This window comes from Bombina bombina, chromosome 1 (genome assembly GCF_027579735.1).
Source record: "Bombina bombina isolate aBomBom1 chromosome 1, aBomBom1.pri, whole genome shotgun sequence".
In the NCBI taxonomy this organism is placed as follows: domain Eukaryota; kingdom Metazoa; phylum Chordata; class Amphibia; order Anura; family Bombinatoridae; genus Bombina; species Bombina bombina.
Window position 1 is genome coordinate 1009228076 of NC_069499.1, and position 21544 is coordinate 1009249619.

The following is a 21544-nucleotide window of genomic DNA, read 5'->3' on the forward strand; positions in this document are numbered from 1 at the left end:
GAATATCAGGGAGTGAGAGAGGAAAATAAGTGGAGATCATGTGAAGGTTCATGTGAGTGAATTTCAGATTGGCGGCGGATTGAAGGCAGTGAGTGAATAATTAAAATATATTTCCAGCTGAACTTTGTTTATTCATCATTCTGCAATTATTCTTGATAAATAAAGTGGTGAGTAATGTTTTCAGTGGTGGATGACCAATAGCAGATTATAAAATTGAGAATCAGTTATGTTTATACATTATTATGGTGTAACAATGGTTTACACAATACCTCTAATACTCCATTTGATGTAATTCTCATAAGATTGTGCAATAGCAGTTCATAAAAATGCAAGTTTAGTATATTTCTCAGTACAAACACTTTAGTAAAGAAAACTGATGTGTGCAGTATAGGAGTATGTTGTGCAATGTGTAAACTAGTTAAAATTATGGAGCAAATAAAAACAGTGCAGGTTAATGTTTGTGTCAGGAGCTAAAGCCGTTTAGAAGAAAATAGACATAACTAAGATGTGTTGATAAAAAGTACATCTTATTTAAATAAAAAAAATAAAAAATAGATTAAAGCTATGTTGTATTCTAAAAAGTATTTAAAAAGAGGGCAGGATACTATCAATGATATAAGCCAAGGGCTAAGCAGTAAGATAAAGGAAAACAGAATTTATGCTTACCTGATAAATTACTTTCTCCAACGGTGTGTCCGGTCCACGGCGTCATCCATTACTTGTGGGAAATATTCTCCCCCACAGGGAAAGGCAAGGAGAGCACACAGCAAGAGCTGTCCATATAGCTCCCCCTCTGGCTCCGCCCCCCAGTCATTTGACCGACGGTTAGGAGAAAAAGGAAAAACTATAGGGTGCCGTGGTGACTGTAGTGTATAAAGAAAAAAAAATTTCAACCTGATTAGGAAAACCAGGGCGGGCCGTGGACCGGACACACCGTTGGAGAAAGTAATTTATCAGGTAAGCATAAATTCTGTTTTCTCCAACATTGGTGTGTCCGGTCCACGGCGTCATCTATTACTTGTGGGAACCAATACCAAAGCTTTAGGACACGGATGAAGGGAGGGAGCAAATCAGGATACCTAAATGGAAGGCACCACGGCTTGCAAAACCTTTCTCCCAAAAATAGCCTCCGAAGAAGCATAAGTATCAAATTTGTAGAATTTGGCAAAAGTGTGCAGAGAAGACCAAGTCGCTGCCTTACATATCTGATCAACAGAAGCCTCGTTCTTGTAGGCCCATGTGGAAACCACAGTCCTGGTAGAGTGAGCTGTGATTCGGTCAGGAGGCTGCCGTCCGGCAGTCTCATAAGCCAATCGGATAATACTTTTCAGCCAGAAAGAGAGAGAGGTAGCAGTAGCTTTGTGACCTCTCCTCTTACCAGAGTAAACGACAAACAAAGATGAAGTTTGTCTAAAATCTTTTGTTGCTTCTAAATAGAACTTTAAAGCCCGAACAACATCTAAATTGTGTAATAAACGTTCCTTCTTTGAAACTGGATTCGGACACAGAGAAGGAACAACTATTTCCTGGTTAATATTCTTGTTGGAAACAACTTTTGGAAGAAAACCAGGCTTAGTACGCAAAACAACCTTATCTGAATGGAAAACCAGATAGGGTGGATTAAACTGCAAAGCAGATAATTCAGAAACTCTTCTAGCAGAAGAAATAGCAACCAAAAACAGAACTTTCCAAGATAACAACTTAATATCTATGGAATGTAAAGGTTCAAACGGAACCCCTTGAAGAACTGAAATAACTAAATTTAGACTCCAAGGAGGAGTCATGGGTCTGTAAACCGGCTTGATTCTAACCAAAGCCTGAACAAAAGCTTGTACATCTGGCACAGCTGCCAATCGCTTGTGTAACAAGACAGATAAAGCAGAAATCTGTCCTTTTAGAGAACTAGCTGACAACCCTTTATCCAAACCTTCTTGGAGAAAGGAGAGAATCTTTGGAATTTTAATCTTACTCCAGGAGAATCCCTTGGATTCACACCAACAGATATATTTTTTTCCATATTTTATGGTAAATCTTTCTAGTCACAGGTTTTCTGGCTTGGACCAGAGTATCTATCACAGAATTTGAAAACCCACGCTTGGATAAAATCAAGTGTTCAATTTCCAAGCAGTCAGCTGCAGAGAAACTAGATTTGGATGTTCGAATGGACCTTGTACTAGAAGATCCTGTCTCAAAGGTAGCTTCCATGGTGGAGCCGATGACATATTCACCAGGTCTGCATACCAAGTCCTGCGTGGCCACGCAGGAGCTATCAGAATCACCGAGGCCTTCTCCTGTTTGATCCTGGCTATGAGCCTGGGAAGGAGAGGAAACGGTGGAAACACATACGCTAGGTTGAACGACCAAGGCGCCACTAATGCATCCACTAGAATCGCCTTGGGATCCCTGGATCTGGACCCGTAACGATAAATCTTGAAGTTCTGACGGGACGCCATTAGATCCATGTCTGGAATGCCCCATAATTGGGTTAACTGAGCAAAGACCTCCGGGTAGAGTTCCCACTCCCCCGGATGGAAAGTCTGACGACTCAAATAGTCCGCCTAGTTGTCTACTCCTGGGATGTGAATAGCAGATAGATGGCAGGAGTGATTCTCTGCCTATTGGATGATCTTGGTTACTTCCTTCATCGCTAGGGAACTCTTTGTTCCCCCCTGATGATTGATGTACGCAACAGTCGTTATGTTGTCCGACTGAAATCTTATGAACCTGGCTTCCGCTAGCTGAGGCCAAGCCAGGAGAGCATTGAATATTGCTCTTAGTTCCAAAATTTTTATCGGGAGAAGCGACTCTTCCCGAGACCATAGACCCTGAGCTTTCAGGGAGTCCCAGACCGCGCCCCAGCCTAAGAGACTGGCGTCGGTTGTGACAATGACCCACTCTGGACTGCGGAAACTCATTCCCTGAGACAGGTGATCCTGGGTCAACCACCAGAGAAGTGAGTCCCTGGTTACCTGGTCTACTTGAAATTGGGGAGACAAGTCTGTATAGTCCCCATTCCACTGACTGAGCATGCACAGTTGTAATGGTCTTAGATGAATTCGAGCAAATGGAACCACGTCCATTGCTGCGACCATTAGTCCTATTACTCCCATGCACTGAGCTATGGAGGGTTGAGGAATAGAATGAAGAACTCGACAAGCGTTTAGAAGCTTTAACTTTCTGACTTCTGTCAGGAAGATCTTCATTTCCACAGAATCTATTATTGTTCCCAGAAAAGGAACCCTTGTGGACGGTGACAGTGAACTCTTTTCTATGTCCACCTTCCACCCGTAAGATCTGAGAAAAGCCAACACAATGTCCGTGTGGGCCCTTGCTTTGGAAAGAGACGACGCTTGATTAGGATGTCGTCTAGATAAGGTGCTACAGCGATGCCCCTGGCCTTAGGACCGCTAGAAGGGACCCTAGCACCTTTGTGAAAATTCTGGGAGCGGTGGCTAAACCGAATGGAAGAGCCACGAACTGGTAATGTTTGTCCAGAAAAGCGAACCTCAGGAACTGATGATGAGTTTTGTGGATTGGGATATGCAGATATGCATCCTTTAGATCCACGGTAGTCAAATATTGACCCTGCTGGATTGTCGGCAAGATTGTCCGAATGGTTTCCATTTTGAAGGATGGAACTCTGAGGAACTTGTTTAATATCTTTAAATCCAGAATTGGCCTGAAAGTTCCCTCTTTTTTGGGAACCACAAACAGGTTTGAGTAAAAACCTAGACCTTGTTCCCCGGAGGGGACTGGGTTTATCACTCTCATCTTGATAGGTCTCTTACACAAGGTAAGAATGCCTGTTTCTTTATCTGGTCTGAAGATAAGCGAGACAGGTGGAATCTTCCCTTTGGAGGAAGTCCCTTGAACTCTAATAGGTATCCCTTGGAGACTATCTCTAGTGCCCAGGGATCCGGAACATCTCTTGCCCAAGCCTGAGCGAAGAGAGATAGTCTGCCCCCTACCAGATCCGGTCCCGGATCGGGGGCTACCCCTTCATGCTGTCTTGGTAGCAGCAGCAGGTTTCTTGGTCTGTTTACCCTTGTTCCAGCCTTGCATGGGCTTCCAAGCGGGTTTGGGCTGGGCCGCGTTACCTTCTTGTCTAGCGGCAGTGGAGTTATTAGCTGGTCCGTTCCTGAAATTGCGAAAGGAACGAAAATTAGACTTGTTCTTAGCCTTAAAAGGCCTATCCTGTGGGAGGGCATGGCCCTTACCCCCAGTGATGTCTGAAATAATTTCCTTCAATTCCGGCCCAAAAAGGGTCTTACCCTTGAAAGGAATATTAAGTAACTTAGTCTTGGACAACACATCTGCCGACCAGGATTTTAGCCAAAGCGCCCTCCGCGCTACTATAGCAAAACCTGAGTTTTTCGCCGCCAATTTCGTTATTTGAAAAGCGGCATCCAATATAAAGGAATTAGCTAACTTTAATGCGTGAATTCTGTCCATGACTTCTTCATAGGAAGTCTCTTTCTGGAGCGACCTTTCTAGTTCCTCAAACCAAAAGGACGCCGCTGAAGTGACAGTAATAACACACGTAGCTGGTTGAAAGATGAACCCTTGCTGAACAAAAATCTTTTTAAGCAATCCTTCCAATTTTTTATCCATAGGATCTTTGAAAGCGCAGCTGTCCTCTATAGGAATAGTTGTGCGCTTCGCTAGTGTTGAAACAGCTCCCTCAACCTTCGGAACCATCTGCCATGCGTCCCTTCTAGGGTCTACTATGGGAAACATTTTCTTAAATATAGGAGGTGGGGCAAAGGGTACACCTGGCTTCTCCCACTCCTTATCCACTATGCTCGCTACCCTCTTGGGTATTGGAAAAGCGTTGTCGTGCACTGGGACCTCTAAAAATGTGTCCAATTTGCACAACTTCTCTGGTACTACCATAGAATCAGTCATCCAGAGTAGCTAATACCTCCTTAAGCAAAGCGCGGAGATGTTCTAGCTTAAACTTAAATGCTACTATATCAGGTTCTGCCTGTTGAGAAATTTTTCCTGTGTCTGAAATTTCACCCTCAGACAGCCCTTCCCTCACAGCCAATTCCGATTGATGTGAGGGTAAAATAGATAAGGCATCGTCAGCGTCTGATTGTTCATCCTTTTTATCTGTATTTAAAACTGAACAATCACGCTTTCTCTGAAATGCTGGCAGTTTGGATAAAAGATTTGCTATAGAATTATCCACTACTGCTGTTAATTGTTGCATAGAAATAAGCACTGGCGCGCTAGGTGTCGCCTGCGCGGGCAAAGCTGGTGTAGACACAGAAGGAGAGGATGTAGAACTATCCCCACTACCTTCATTAGATAAATCATCTTGGGCAACATTATGAAATGTAACAGAGCTGTCCTTATTTTGTTTGGACGCTATGGCACAATTATCACAAACACTCGAAGGGGGAACCACATTTGTCTCTACACACACAGAACATAGTTTATCTGATGGCCCAGACATGTTAAACAGATTTAGGCAGGCAAACAATGCAATAAAAACGATTTTAAACAAAAACGTTACTGTCTCTTTAAATAATAAAATGACACACTTTATTTCTGAATGTTCAAAAAACTATGAAGGCAATATCCGATTTTTATGAAATTTGGACCCCAGTGTCTTAATGCTTATAAAGTATTGCACAGCAAATATGGAGACTCTAGCTCTTAAAACAAGCAAACCGGACCTAATTGATGGATTTAACCGTTTTTATACACCACAATCCCTGCTACAGCATTGCTGTAGCTTTTTACCTTCCTTAGGGGTCAACCATCCACAGAAAAAAGCCTTCTGGAGTCACTTTCTGAGCCACAGGACCCTCTCACATGAGACTGCATGCACTGCCTGAAATCAACTGCCAAAATGAGGCCTCCTCCCTCAGTACACTAGAGTGAAGGAGCCTTCCTGACTAGAATTAGGTGTCTAAAACAAGCCAGATCAATAAAAAACGTTCCCAAGTGTATATGAGCTTATAAAACATTTCAAATGCCATGATATTGTAATAAAAACTAATCGATTTGGCCCCTAACAGTGTCTACCAGCATAAAATTCAAAAAGGGGAAGCCTGTTATCTTTTTTGCTGAGGTGAAGGAAAAATGGCTTACCGTTTTCCCTGAGGGGAAAAATGACTGTCATCTAGCATTAGCCTGTGTTGTTAGAAGGAGACTAGTCATACCTGAAGCAGATGAGTCTGCAAGCTGTTACCCCCAACTGAAGTTCTCTGGTTTCAACAGTCCTGTGTGGTAACAGTAATGGATTTTAGTTACTTGTGCTAAAATCATAGCCCTCTTAAACAGAAATCTTCATCACTTTTCTGTTGTAGAGTAAATAGTACAAGCCAGCACTATTTTAAAATAACAAACTCTTGATAGAAGAAATAAAAAACTACAACTAACACCACAAACTCCTCGCCATCCCCGTGGAGATGCTACTATTCAGAGCGGCAAGGAGAATGACTGGGGGGCGGAGTCAGAGGGGGAGCTATATGGACAGCTCTTGCTGTGTGCTCTCCTTGCCTTTCCCTGTGGGGGAGAATATTTCCCACAAGTAATGGATGACGCCGTGGACCGGACACACCAATGTTGGAGAAAAAGTAAGATAAAATATGAGGTAAAGTTATTTTCCTCTTATCTTTACAGACTTACATATACCTCGCTGTTTACTTAGTTAGTCATGTTTATTGCTGCATGTAGGCACAGTGATAATTGTACTTATATAATGTGAAGATGGGTTATGGCCGATTACTAGCCTCAGTAATTCTGCTTATGTATGATTGATTGCATCCTTTTGTAATATACAGGCGTACCTCAAAGATATTGCGGATTTGGTTTCAGACAACTGCAATAAAGCGAGTCTTGTTTCCTAGTGCATATAAAAGTTATATTTGTACTATACTGTAATCTATTAAATGTGCAATAGCATTATGTCTAAAAAATGATGTACATACCTTAATTAAAAAATACTTTATTGCAGAAAAATGCTAACCATCATCTGATCCTTCAGCGAGTTGTAATCTTTTTGCTGGTGGTGTGTATGTGTATGTATATATATATATATATATATATATATATATATATATGTGTGTGTGTGTGTGTGTGTGTATGTATGTGTTTATATGTGTGTGTATTTCTGTGTTTATATGTGTATATATGTTGGAAAAATGGCGCAGATAGAATTACTCAACATAAAATTACCACAAACATTAATTTTGTAAAAAGATCAATATCTGCGAAGAGCAATAAAGCGAGGTATGTCTGTACCTGTAATCACTTGCTTATTAACCTCAATAAAAAATTTAAAAAAGGGAGGGACGGTAAGAAAACTTTCCTGTTAAGCATTTTGAAGTTTTTACCTATATCCAAGTGGATCATAATCTGTTTCAGATGCTATCATGGTGAAGATAAGAGAAAGCTAGAAAATAAATTAAAATTATAAAATGGCAGGAAGGATAATTAGGGTAGGGATTGTGGTATTAGCTAGGCTATCAACAAAAAAAACAGAATTTATGTTTACCTGATAAATTACTTTCTCCAACGGTGTGTCCGGTCCACGGCGTCATCCTTACTTGTGGGATATTCTCTTCCCCAACAGGAAATGGCAAAGAGCCCAGCAAAGCTGGTCACATGATCCCTCCTAGGCTCCGCCTACCCCAGTCATTCGACCGACGTTAAGGAGGAATATTTGCATAGGAGAAACCATATGATACCGTGGTGACTGTAGTTAAAGAAAATAAATTATCAGACCTGATTAAAAAACCAGGGCGGGCCGTGGACCGGACACACCGTTGGAGAAAGTAATTTATCAGGTAAACATAAATTCTGTTTTCTCCAACATAGGTGTGTCCGGTCCACGGCGTCATCCTTACTTGTGGGAACCAATACCAAAGCTTTAGGACACGGATGAAGGGAGGGAGCAAATCAGGTCACCTAAATGGAAGGCACCACGGCTTGCAAAACCTTTCTCCCAAAAACAGCCTCAGAAGAAGCAAAAGTATCAAACTTGTAAAATTTGGTAAAAGTGTGCAGTGAAGACCAAGTCGCTGCCCTACATATCTGATCAACAGAAGCCTCGTTCTTGAAGGCCCATGTGGAAGCCACAGCCCTAGTGGAATGAGCTGTGATTCTTTCAGGAGGCTGCCGTCCGGCAGTCTCGTAAGCCAATCTGATGATGCTTTTAATCCAAAAAGAGAGAGAGAGGTAGAAGTTGCTTTTTGACCTCTCCTTTTACCAGAATAAACAACAAACAAGGAAGATGTTTGTCTAAAATCCTTTGTAGCATCTAAATAGAATTTTAGAGCGCGAACAACATCCAAATTGTGCAACAAACGTTCCTTCTTCGAAACTGGTTTCGGACACAAAGAAGGCACGACTATCTCCTGGTTAATGTTTTTGATAGAAACAACTTTTGGAAGAAAACCAGGTTTAGTACGTAAAACCACCTTATCTGCATGGAACACCAGATAAGGAGGAGAACACTGCAGAGCAGATAATTCTGAAACTCTTCTAGCAGAAGAAATTGCAACCAAAAACAAAACTTTCCAAGATAATAACTTAATATCAACGGAATGTAAGGGTTCAAACGGAACCCCCTGAAGAACTGAAAGAACTAAGTTGAGACTCCAAGGAGGAGTCAAAGGTTTGTAAACAGGCTTGATTCTAACCAGAGCCTGAACAAAGGCTTGAACATCTGGCACAGCTGCCAGCTTTTTGTGAAGTAACACAGACAAGGCAGAAATCTGTCCCTTCAAGGAACTTGCAGATAATCCTTTCTCCAATCCTTCTTGGAGAAAGGATAGAATCTTAGGAATCTTTACCTTGTCCCAGGGGAATCCTTTAGATTCACACCAACAGATATATTTTTTCCATATTTTGTGGTAAATTTTTCTAGTTACAGGCTTTCTGGCCTGAACAAGAGTATCAATAACAGAATCTGAGAACCCTCGTTTTGATAAAATCAAGCGTTCAATCTCCAAGCAGTCAGCTGGAGTGAGACCAGATTCGGATGTTCGAACGGACCTTGAACAAGAAGGTCTTGTCTCAAAGGTAGCTTCCATGGTGGAGCCGATGACATATTCACCATATCTGCATACCAAGTCCTGCGTGGCCACGCAGGAGCTATCAAGATCACCGACGCCCTCTCCTGATGGATCCTGGCTACCAGCCTGGGGATGAGAGGAAACGGCGGGAATACATAAGCTAGTTTGAAGGTCCAAGGTGCTACTAGTGCATCTACTAGAGTCGCCTTGGGATCCCTGGATCTGGACCCGTAGCAAGGAACCTTGAAGTTCTGACGAGAGGCCATCAGATCCATGTCTGGAATGCCCCACAGTTGAGTGATTTGGGCAAAGATTTCCGGATGGAGTTCCCACTCCCCCGGATGCAATGTCTGACGACTCAGAAAATCCGCTTCCCAATTTTCCACTCCTGGGATGTGGATTGCAGACAGGTGGCAGGAGCGAGTCTCCGCCCATTGAATGATTTTGGTCACTTCTTCCATCGCCAGGGAACTCCTTGTTCCCCCCTGATGGTTGATGTACGCAACAGTCGTCATGTTGTCTGATTGAAACCGTATGAACTTGGCCTTCGCTAGCTGAGGCCAAGCCTTGAGAGCATTGAATATCGCTCTCAGTTCCAGAATATTTATCGGTAGAAGAGATTCTTCCCGAGACCAAAGACCCTGAGCTTTCAGGGATCCCCAGACCGCGCCCCAGCCCATCAGACTGGCGTCGGTCGTGACAATGACCCACTCTGGTCTGCGGAAGGTCATCCCTTGTGACAGGTTGTCCAGGGACAGCCACCAACGGAGTGAGTCTCTGGACCTCTGATTTACTTGTATCTTCGGAGACAAGTCTGTATAGTCCCCATTCCACTGACTGAGCATGCACAGTTGTAATGGTCTTAGATGAATGCGCGCAAAAGGAACTATGTCCATTGCCGCTACCATCAAACCTATTACTTCCATGCACTGCGCTATGGAAGGAAGAGGAACGGAATGAAGTGTCCGACAAGAGTTTAGAAGTTTTGTTTTTCTGGCCTCTGTCAGAAAAATCCTCATTTCTAAGGAGTCTATAATTGTTCCCAAGAAGGGAACCCTTGTCGACGGAGATAGAGAACTCTTTTCCACGTTCACTTTCCATCCGTGAGATCTGAGAAAGGCCAGGACTATGTCCGTGTGAGCCTTTGCTTGAGGAAGGGACGACGCTTGAATCAGAATGTCGTCCAAGTAAGGTACTACTGCAATGCCCCTTGGTCTTAGCACCGCTAGAAGGGACCCTAGTACCTTTGTGAAAATCCTTGGAGCAGTGGCTAATCCGAAAGGAAGCGCCACGAACTGGTAATGCTTGTCCAGGAATGCGAACCTTAGGAACCGATGATGTTCCTTGTGGATAGGAATATGTAGATACGCATCCTTTAAATCCACCGTGGTCATGAATTGACCTTCCTGGATGGAAGGAAGAATTGTTCGAATGGTTTCCATCTTGAACGATGGAACCTTGAGAAACTTGTTTAAGATCTTGAGATCTAAGATTGGTCTGAACGTTCCCTCTTTTTTGGGAACTATGAACAGATTGGAGTAGAACCCCATCCCTTGTTCTCCTAATGGAACAGGATGAATCACTCCCATTTTTAGCAGGTCTTCTACACAATGTAAGAATGCCTGTCTTTTTATGTGGTCTGAAGACAATTGAGACCTGTGGAACCTCCCCCTTGGGGGAAGCCCCTTGAATTCCAGAAGATAACCTTGGGAGACTATTTCTAGTGCCCAAGGATCCAGAACATCTCTTGCCCAAGCCTGAGCAAAGAGAGAGAGTCTGCCCCCCACCAGATCCGGTCCCGGATCGGGGGCCAACATTTCATGCTGTCTTGGTAGCAGTGGCAGGTTTCTTGGCCTGCTTTCCCTTGTTCCAGCCTTGCATTGGTCTCCAGGCTGGCTTGGCTTGAGAAGTATTACCCTCTTGCTTAGAGGACGTAGCACTTGGGGCTGGTCCGTTTCTACGAAAGGGACGAAAATTAGGTTTATTTTTGGCCTTGAAAGACCTATCCTGAGGAAGGGCGTGGCCCTTACCCCCAGTGATATCAGAGATAATCTCTTTCAAGTCAGGGCCAAACAGCGTTTTCCCCTTGAAAGGAATGTTAAGTAGTTTGTTCTTGGAAGACGCATCCGCTGACCAAGATTTCAACCAAAGCGCTCTGCGCGCCACAATAGCAAACCCAGAATTTTTCGCCGCTAACCTAGCCAATTGCAAAGTGGCGTCTAGGGTGAAAGAATTAGCCAATTTGAGAGCACGGATTCTGTCCATAATCTCCTCATAAGGAGGAGAATCACTATCGATCGCCTTAACTAGTTCATCGAACCAGAAACACGCGGCTGTAGTGACAGGGACAATGCATGAAATTGGTTGTAGAAGGTAACCTTGCTGAACAAACATCTTTTTAAGCAAACCTTCTAATTTTTTATCCATAGGATCTTTGAAAGCACAACTATCTTCTATGGGTATAGTGGTGCGTTTGTTTAAAGTAGAAACCGCTCCCTCGACCTTGGGGACTGTCTGCCATAAGTCCTTTCTGGGGTCGACCATAGGAAACAATTTTTTAAATATGGGGGGAGGGACAAAAGGTATACCGGGCCTTTCCCATTCTTTATTTACAATGTTCGCCACCCGCTTGGGTATAGGAAAAGCTTCTGGGAGCCCCGGGACCTCTAGGAACTTGTCCATTTTACATAGTTTCTCTGGGATGATCAAATTCTCACAATCATCCAGAGTGGATAATACCTCCTTAAGCAGAGCGCGGAGATGTTCCAACTTAAATTTAAATGTAATCACATCGGGTTCAGCTTGTTGAGAAATTTTCCCTGAATCTGAAATTTCTCCCTCAGACAAAACCTCCCTGGCCCCCTCAGACTGGTGTAGGGGCATTTCAGAACCATTATCATCAGCGTCCTCATGCTCTTCAGTATCTAAAACAGAGCAGTCGCGCTTACGCTGATAAGTGGGCATTTTGGCTAAAATGTTTTTGATAGAATTATCCATTACAGCCGTTAATTGTTGCATAGTAAGGAGTATTGGCGCGCTAGATGTACTAGGGGCCTCCTGAGTGGGCAAGACTCGTGTAGACGAAGGAGGGAATGATGCAGTACCATGCTTACTCCCCTCACTTGAGGAATCATCTTGGGCATCATTTTCAGTGTCACATAAATCACATTTATTTAAATGAGAAGGAACCCTGGCTTCCCCACATTCAGAACACAGTCTATCTGGTAGTTCAGACATGTTAAACAGGCATAAACTTGATAACAAAGTACAAAAAACGTTTTAAAATAAAACCGTTACTGTCACTTTAAATTTTAAACTGAACACACTTTATTACTGCAATTGCGAAAAAGTATGAAGGAATTGTTCAAAATTCACCAAAATTTCACCACAGTGTCTTAAAGCCTTAAAAGTATTGCACACCAAATTTGGAAGCTTTAACCCTTAAAATAACGGAACCGGAGCCGTTTTTAACTTTAACCCCTTTACAGTCCCTGGTATCTGCTTTGCTGAGACCCAACCAAGCCCAAAGGGGAATACGATACCAAATGATGCCTTCAGAAAGTCTTTTCTATGTATCAGAGCTCCAGTTAAACACTAAAAAACTCTAAGCCATCTCCGTGGAGATGTTGCCTGTACAACGGCAAAGAGAATGACTGGGGTAGGCGGAGCCTAGGAGGGATCATGTGACCAGCTTTGCTGGGCTCTTTGCCATTTCCTGTTGGGGAAGAGAATATCCCACAAGTAAGGATGACGCCGTGGACCGGACACACCTATGTTGGAGAAATGTAGATATTTCTGTATTGTGAATTTCTAGTTATCTTGCTCAGCTACTTAATAGTCACGAGTGATACGAGTACAAGGCAATGCAGAAATTGGGTGAGAATAGAATACACAAGAGGAATATACAGCAAACACTATAACTGTTCAAATTGCTGCTGATCCTAATTAAATAGAATATATTCAGCATCTTCCAGACCGACCTTTGGAAACAATTTGTGCCACATCTGAAAGAAAGCATTAACTCACATCAACTTGGAAAATCAACAAAACGCTGTTAAAGGGAAATGTATAAAACACATTGCTTTTTGAGCATCTTTATCAATTCTGCTGGAGGGAATCACAAAATGCTACTTCATTACTTTAACTTCAAGGATGTTTGAGGAAAAAATTGATTCATCTAAACTAAATCTTCCCTGGATACATTGCCTCCACTCAACTGCTCCAACCTGCTAGACCCGGTTTTCATCTGGAAGAGAAGGCCACTATTGAGATTCTGACTCTAAAGCCGATCTAGGGATTACTTGACAAGCAAAGGGAGGCCCCTAGAACAGACTTTCTTGCACAGTTTTTTCAGGACACACTGCGTCAAAAGATTAATCAGATATCAGATAACATCCTGAAGAAAATATGCCTTATCTGTTATTTAAGATGAAGACAGGCTATGTGCTCAGGGTCATTTTTTATTTTTTTTCGTGTTTATTATTCAGCCAAATTACTGGAGAATTTTTAGTACTTCCTGCATCTGTACATAGGCAGAATTGGTAACAAAAAGAAAAATTGTAGATGGTATAGCATAAATGCTCCTATATGAACTTGTGAGTGTACCAGGACCGGTACCAGGTCCTTGTGGCAGCGGAAAAATCAAATGTAACATCCACAAACTGGTAATACTGTGTTCCTTCTACAAGCCAGAGAAAGTGCAGATGACTGTTTGCCATTGAAATCTGTAAGAAAGCAAAGTCTAGAGAAACTAGAAAGGCATTCAAAGAGATTGATTTCATGATAGTTGTCATTTATTTTTTCTTTATTTGTTTACAGATTTCAGGTCCAGGTCTATAAGATCAATCTTTTTACTGTAATGACAGAAGGGTAAATAAGGGTGTCAAGTAAGGAGAGTCAGGGGGTCTCACTGTTGAGTATTAACTAGGTAAGCCAAAATATATGGTCTATAAAAGGAAAACAAATTAACGTAAATGACAGCAGTGTGTTTACTACTATTGACAAAAGAGGTTGTGAATGATTAGCTAGCCAATGCTAGGAAATGAAAGTGCAGTGCTTCATATACTGTACCTGTTCCCTGTCCATTGCCATTTCCTAGTTGTTGTTGTGCTCCACCATTAGCTGGTGATCCAGTAGCACTGGGAGGAGTTTGTCCTTGCATAAAGTTTGCATTGGCTTGTCCAGATGCAAAATTTGGGGGTAAGCGTTTGGAGACTCCTAGAAGGGGGAAAAACAAATACAGTCACAGAGAAGATGGATAGATAAAATTAAAGCAACATAGAAAAAGATTTTGAAAGCAGATACGAAACTAATGGCCGGTCTATTCCGGCCACAAGTTTTATTAATTCTTAGGCTAGTCTTATGCATATACTGGACATTCTTTAATTTTATAATAGTATTTGTGCTTACTGCCTCTATTGAAAGTTTGTTTCGTGAATCAACCACCCTATCTGTAAAGTGCTACATCAAAATAGTCCTGAACCTACTGCCCTTCAGTAGTAAGATTATGAACTCTTGTTCTTTTGTCAGTGCAACCCCAATGGCTTTGTTTCATATGCTTATTTATCTAAATATGAAGTATGGTTCTAAGGAATTAGCAGTGTTAAAACTTCATCATAGTATTATTTTACTTTACTGCAAGACAGTATACACATTGTGTACACCAAGTGGCTGAAGTGTTGTGTCAACATGAATGCATCATTCCAGACCTGAAAGTAAAGTTTAATGGAAAATAATATTTACTACAGAGACCACTCGTTACATAAGTATCAACTGACTGGCTGGATATTCTCAGCCTCCAATTTTTTCAAATCCGTTCTTTTCCTTTTGGTTATGTATTAAAAGAAAATGCTAATTGCATAACAACTATATAAAGAGGTAAATTGAAAATTGTTTCACACACAGGCTGGCTTGTATAGCATAATATTGGTGTTTAAACTTTTTTTTATCGACACTGACATACACATACCTGCATGCATACCCTGTGGACCCTGACTTTGTTGCTGTACTTGCTGCATCATGAAGTTTCCTCCTGCATTCACATGAGAAATTAAACTACCACGGTTTGGTGAGCTAACTGGCTGCTGCTGAAATCCCTGTGGCAAGGAGTTTCCCTGTCCTGCCCGTGCTCCCAAGGCCTGCTGCACTTGGCTTACAGTTGGTGAGGAAGCAGGTGAACCCTGCTGGAAAGAGGAGGAAGGAGAGGAGGCTGGGGACTTGCTTGTAAGGTGAGATTGCTGCAGAGGAGTTGGAACCCGTGCTGGACTTCCTTGTAGAGGTTTCATTGGAGAGGCACTGAACTGGTTTGGATTAGTTATCGAAGGGAAGTTGGCATGTGCTTGGGAGGCCTGCTGGCTTCCAAAAGGATATGGAGGTGGAGGGTGAGAAGGAGTTTGCACTGTGGCTAGTGAGGGTCTCTGAGCGAACTGCTGTTGATGCATCGATCCACTTACTGGAGACTTTTTCCACCCTTGATTTGATGCCACAGCCCCAATGCCTGCTGAAGCTGGTGGAGGCTGAAGAACTCCTGATGTTAACTGGTTCCAACCTGGAGGAACAGGAACTTGGGCAGGGGATGAAAAGGATGGCCGCAATCCCTGGGAGACCTGCTGATGTTGGGGTAACCTTGACTGCTGTTGAAATTGCTGGAAATTGGCTGGGTTCATGGGTCTGTTGGCAGCCATTGTCTGCATGGGGTGAAGTTGTGGAGTCATGGAACTGGTGGGATGATTTTGTTGCTGACCTGCCAAGCCAGATACCATGGCTTCCATAGCATCTGATAAAAGAATATACAGAATGAATTCACATCTCTAGAATCTATTTAGTAATTACGTCTGTTTTTACTAACAGTCTATTTTTTTCCTTAAATTGATAGTTAGCGTGAAACACACCTTTATTACTAAATACTGCTTACAGCACACATCAAATTAGGATCACTTTTACATACAAAAAAACATATATCTTATATTGCTTCTTTGCCCACCTTGTTGAGAGGGAGGTCTGGGAGTTCTGGTTTGGAGATCTGTACTAGAACTGGTGGACATAGCAGAAGAAGAGGCATGTGTGCCCTGTGACATCATTGCTGCTGTTGGGTTGTTCATCCTAATCAGTCCTGGACAGTAAATGAAAAGGATGAAAACAGAAAGAAGAGAATAAAATTATAATCAGCCTTACACATGTATTGATCACAATTACAAGAGAAGTATATGACATCCCTATAGAACTGAGAAACAGGCAAATAAATAACAAAAGGTATATAATAAAGAGCTATAGATGATTTCAAAAGCCTACATTTTTTTAGGCAATTAAAGTGACAGTAATTACAAAGACATTTATGGTATCTTGCCATAGAATAACAGATCAGCCAAGTCTAAACTTATTTTTTTAAAACAATATAGGATCTTCTTTGATGTAATTAGTTTTTTAAACGCTCAAATTCCACCCACTACTTGCCTTAAAGCAGGGATGGGGAACCTTGGCCCTCCAGATGTTTGGGAATTATTTCCCATGATGCACAACTGGACTTCAGAGTGCATCATGGGTAATGTAGTTCTGAAACATCAGGAGTGCCAAGTTTCCCCATCCCTGCCTTGATGAGACATAATATGTAAAAAGCTCACCAGAGTAAGTGCTCTGTGAACAGTTAGAGTTGCTGTAAAACTGCAAGTTGAAAAAAACAAAAATAGCGAATCAGCATTAGTAGTGCTGAGGTCTTGCATTGCTTTGCTATGATCTCATGAGATTTTACTTAAATCTCATGAGATTTCACAGTAAACTTCCTTAAACTGAATAGGAAAATAACATGAGTGTGCCTGCACATGCTACATACACACTCCCTTGGAAGTCCTGGGATTAAAGTCTCTTTACATTGGGGTGTGAATACTTAGGACATTTTGAGGTAAATATCTTCCTTTTTTACATAGAGATGTTCAGGAGATATTTTCTAATTAGCTTTTTACAGCTATGCTGCCTCACTTTCAAGTGCTTCAACATTTTGGGTATCGTATCCCTTTAATGGAGGAGAAAATCTGGGCTTGAGTATGCAGACAACAACTAACCACCGTCATTATGTTAGTATGAAGTAATTGTTTTGCCATTGTTATCCACTAAAGCAAAATAGATAATTATATGTAACTGGGCTAGCCTTGAGAAGGCTGCAGTGTATATTTTACATCTCCACTCCAATACAGGCACCAACTGGTAAAGATGCATAGTACACACCTAGCAAACAACAACCATGTACATACACACAGCATCAATATAGCATAAAAAGCTGGCCAAGAATACTATTGACTACAAATCATTTCACAATATAACACAGATGTTCCTGTACTGAAATCTGCTTTTGAGGTTTCTCTGTTTACAAATATAGATGAAGGAGTTCCCCTTACCAGCAAAGTAGCAAACTATACTAATGGATAACTTGTACATATGTTCTTTCTCTTTCAAAATCAATTAAAACCGATTTGCAAAATATTATTTAAATGTTTAAAATATCTCATTCATATCCATTGTCCTTTTTAAGACACCAGCTGTGTTGCAAGTAGTGGGAACTCATTAAGGTCCCTTTAAGTTATTGATTAAAATCTGATTAAGCAGATATTTTTACCAAACTGGAAATGCGTTAGATTATTCTATTTTTCCTACCTGCTCCTCCTTGCAATGGAAAGTTGCCATCCAACCTAACAGTGCTATTTGCTGCCATTGGCCCATTCATCCGTACTTCTTGCACTCGATTTTGGGGTAAGGACAGGTTGATGGCTCCTTCACCTGGAATAAAAATAAGCTATTTAAAAAAAAAAAAAAAAAAAAAAAGAAAAGAAAATGTATGCTTACCTGATAAATTTGTTTCTTTTTAGACACGATGAGTCCATGGATCATCTTCATTACTTATGGGATATTCACCTCCTGGTCAGCAGGAGGAGGCAAAGAGCACCACAGCAGAGCTGTTAAATAGCTTCTCCCCTCCCTCCCACTCCAGTCATTCGACCCAAGTTAGGAAGAGAAAGGAAAAGCCAAGATGCAGAGGGTGTCTGAAGTTTAGAGAGGACCAAGTTGCAGCCTTGCAAATCTGTTCTACAGAAGCTTCATTTTTGAATGCCCATGAGGAAGCAACAGCCCTAGTGGAATGAGCCGTAACTCTCTCAGGAGGCTGCTGTCCAGCAGTCTCATATGCAAAACGGATGATACTCTTCAGCCAAAAAGAAAGAGGTAGCCGTAGCTTTCTGACCCTTACGTTTTCCAGAGAAAATTACAAACAAAGAAGAGGACTGACGAAAATTCTTAGTTGCTTGTAAATAAAATTTTAAAGCATGGACCACGTCCAAATTGTGCAAAAAAGACGTTCCTTCTGACAAGAAGGATTAGGAAACAAGGAAGGAACCACAATCTCCTGATTAATGATCCTATCTGAAACAACCTTAGGAAGAAAACCTAGCTTAGTACATAAAACTACCTTATCTGAATGGAAAATAAGATAAGGTGAAGAGTATTGCAACGCCGAGAGCTCAGACACTCTACGAGCTGAAGAAATAGCAACAAGAAATAAAACTTTCCAAGATAATAACTTAATATCTAAGGAATGCATAGGCTCAAACGGAGCCCCTTGAAAAACTTTGAGAACTAAATTCAGACTCCATGGAGGAGTAACTGGTTTGAACACAGACCTGATCCTAACCAAGGTCTGACAAAAAGATTGTATATCTGGAACATCTGCCAGACGTTTGTGTGACAAAATAGATAAAGCAGAGATTTTACCCTTTAAGGAACTTGTCGATAAACCCTTCTCCAATCCTTCTTGGAGAAAAGACAAAATTCTGGGAATCCTAACTCTACTCCATGAGTAGCCCTTGGATTCACACTAATAGATATATTTACCCATATCTTATGGTAAATCCTTTTAGTGACAGGCTTGCAAGCCTGAATCATGGTCTCTATGACCGAATCGGAAAAAACCCTGCTTGGATAAAATTAAGCGTTCAATCTCCAAGCAGTCAGCTTAAGAGAAACTAGATTTGGGTGAAGGAAGGGCCCTTGAATTAGAAGGTCCTTCCTCAACGGAAGTCTCCAAGGTGGCAGAGATGACATGTCCACCAGATCTGCATACCAAATCCTGCGAGGCCAAGCAGGAGCAATGAGGATCACTGATACCTTCTCCTGTTTGATTCGAGCAATGACCCGAGGAAGAAGTGCAAACGGGGGAAATAGGTATGCTAGGCTGAAGGACCAAGGAACCGCCAGAGCATCTGTCAGTTGCGCTTGGGGATCCATGGACCTCGACCCGTATCTCGGGAGCTTGGCATTCTGACGAGATGCCATGAGATCTAACTCCGGCTGACCCTATCTGAGAATCAGGTTGGAGAACAGTTCCCACTCTTCCGGATGAAAAGTCTGCCTGCTCAGAAAATCCGCCTCCCAGTTGTCCACCCCTGGGATGTGGATCGCTGACAGATGGCAAGAATGGGCCTCCGCCCACCGGATTATCTTGGCAACCTCGGTCATCGCTAAGGAACTCCTCGTTCCTCCCTGATGATTGATGTAAGCCACTGACGTTATGTTGTCTGACTGGAATCTGATAAACTGGGCAGAAGCCAACTGAGGCCAGGCCAGAAGAGCATTGAAGATCGCTCTTAGTTCCAGGATGTTTATAGGAAGAACAGACTCTGTCTGAGTCCATACTCCCTGAGCCTTTAGAGAACCCCAGACAGCTCCCCACCCTAGAAGGCTGGCGCCTGTTGTCACAATCACCTAGGACGGTCTGCGAAAGCAGGTTCCCTGGGATAGATGATCCGGAGACAACCACCATAGAAGAGAGTCCCTCGTCTCCTGTTCTAGGGTTATTCAAGGAGACAAGTCTGCATAATCTCCATTTCACTGCCTGAGCATGTTTAACTGCAGAGGCCTGAGGTGGAACCGAGCAAACGGGATGATGTCCATTGCCGCCACCATCAGTCCGATTACTTCCATGCACTGAGCCACTGACGGCCGAGGAGAGGAGTGGACTGAAGGGCTCGACAGGTATCTAGAATCTTTGATTTCCTGACCTCTGTCAGAACAATTCTCAGATATAGAATCGATTAGAGATCCCAAGAAAGTCATCCTTTGTCTTCGGGATTAAGGAACTCTTTTCCAGATTTACCTTCCATCCGTGAGTTCTCAGGATGGATAGCACAACGTCGGTATGAGATCTTGCTTGTTGACAAGATGGCATCTGGATTAGAATATCGTCCAGATAAGGTACCACCGCAATGCCCCGCGGTCTTAGAACCGCCAGCAGAGAGCCCAGAACCTTTGTGAAAATTCTGGGTGCCGTGGCCAGGCCGAAAGGAAGAGCCACAAAATGAAAATGTTTGTCCAGAAAGGCAAACCTCAGGAACCTGTGATGATCTCTGTGGATAGGAACATGTGGATATGCATCCTTTAAATCCACTGTTGTCATAAATTGACCCTCCTGGATCAATGGAAGAATGGTATGAATAGTTTCCATCTTGAATGATGGAACTCTGAGGTACTTGTTTGGACTCTTGAGGTCTAAGCTAGGTCTGAAGGTTCTCTCCTTTTTGGGAACTACAAACAGATTTGAATAAAAACCCTGCCCCTGTTCCTGTACTGGAACGGGAATAATCACTCCCAGGGAGGAGAGGTCTCTTACACAATGAAAGAAAGCCTCTTTCTTTATCTGGTTTGCAGATAATTTTGAAAGAAGAAATCTTCCTCGGGGAGGAAAATTTTTGAACTCCAGTTTGTATCCCTGAGACACTATTTCTATTGCCCAGAGATCCTGAACATCCCGAACCCAAGCCTGAACAAAGAAGAATAGTCTGCCCCCTACAAGATCCGGTCCCAGATCGGGGGCATGCCCTTCATGCTGTTTTGGATTCAACAGCAGGCTTCTTGGATTGTTTACCCTTGTTCCAAGACTGGTTGGGTCTCCAAGTAGGCTTAGATTGTTCTGGTTTAGAAGAGGAAGAGAAAGAATTTCCCTTGAAATTTCGAAAGGAACGAAAATTACTCTGTCGTCCTTTCTGCTTGTTTCTCTTATCCTGAGGAAGGAGATGACCCTTATCTCCTGTGATATCAGTGATAATTTCTGTCAGGCCAGGTCCAAACAAGGTCTTCCCCTTGTAAGGAATCGCTAGAAGCTTAGACTTAGATGACACGTCCGCAGACCAAGGTTTTAACCATATACCTCTGCGGGCTAGGATAGAGAACCCCGAATTCTTAGCTGCTAATTTAGTAATTTGCAGAGAAGCGTCTGTAATAAAGGCATTAGCCAACTTCAGAGCTTTAATCCTATCTTGGATCTCCTCTTAGGAAGTCTCAGTCTTGAGAGACTCGGACAAAGCATCAAACCAATAAGCTGCTGCACTAGTGACAGTAGCAATGCACGCAGCCGGCTGCTATAGCAGACCCTGGTGAACATAAATCTTTTTAAGTAGACCCTCCAACTTCTTGTCCATGGGATCTTTAAAATCACAACTATCCTCAATGGGAATAGTAGTTTGCTTGGATAAGGT

The 21544-nt window shown here is 42.4% G+C and overlaps 1 protein-coding gene across 5 annotated transcripts in view; it reads right to left on the reverse strand.

The window, feature by feature from the left end:
* Positions 1 to 21544, reverse strand: part of NCOA6 (nuclear receptor coactivator 6) — a 288056-nt gene that overhangs the window by 178896 nt on the left and 87616 nt on the right. For all 5 annotated transcript variants that reach the window (XM_053713955.1, XM_053713638.1, XM_053713867.1 and 2 more), the window contains 4 exons: positions 17676 to 17798; positions 16012 to 16140; positions 14998 to 15804; positions 14100 to 14246 (listed from right to left, as the gene is read on the reverse strand). In XM_053713955.1, the coding sequence (XP_053569930.1) occupies positions 14100 to 14246; positions 14998 to 15804; positions 16012 to 16140; positions 17676 to 17798 (1206 nt within the window). The remainder of the gene's footprint in view (positions 1 to 14099; positions 14247 to 14997; positions 15805 to 16011; positions 16141 to 17675; positions 17799 to 21544) is intronic.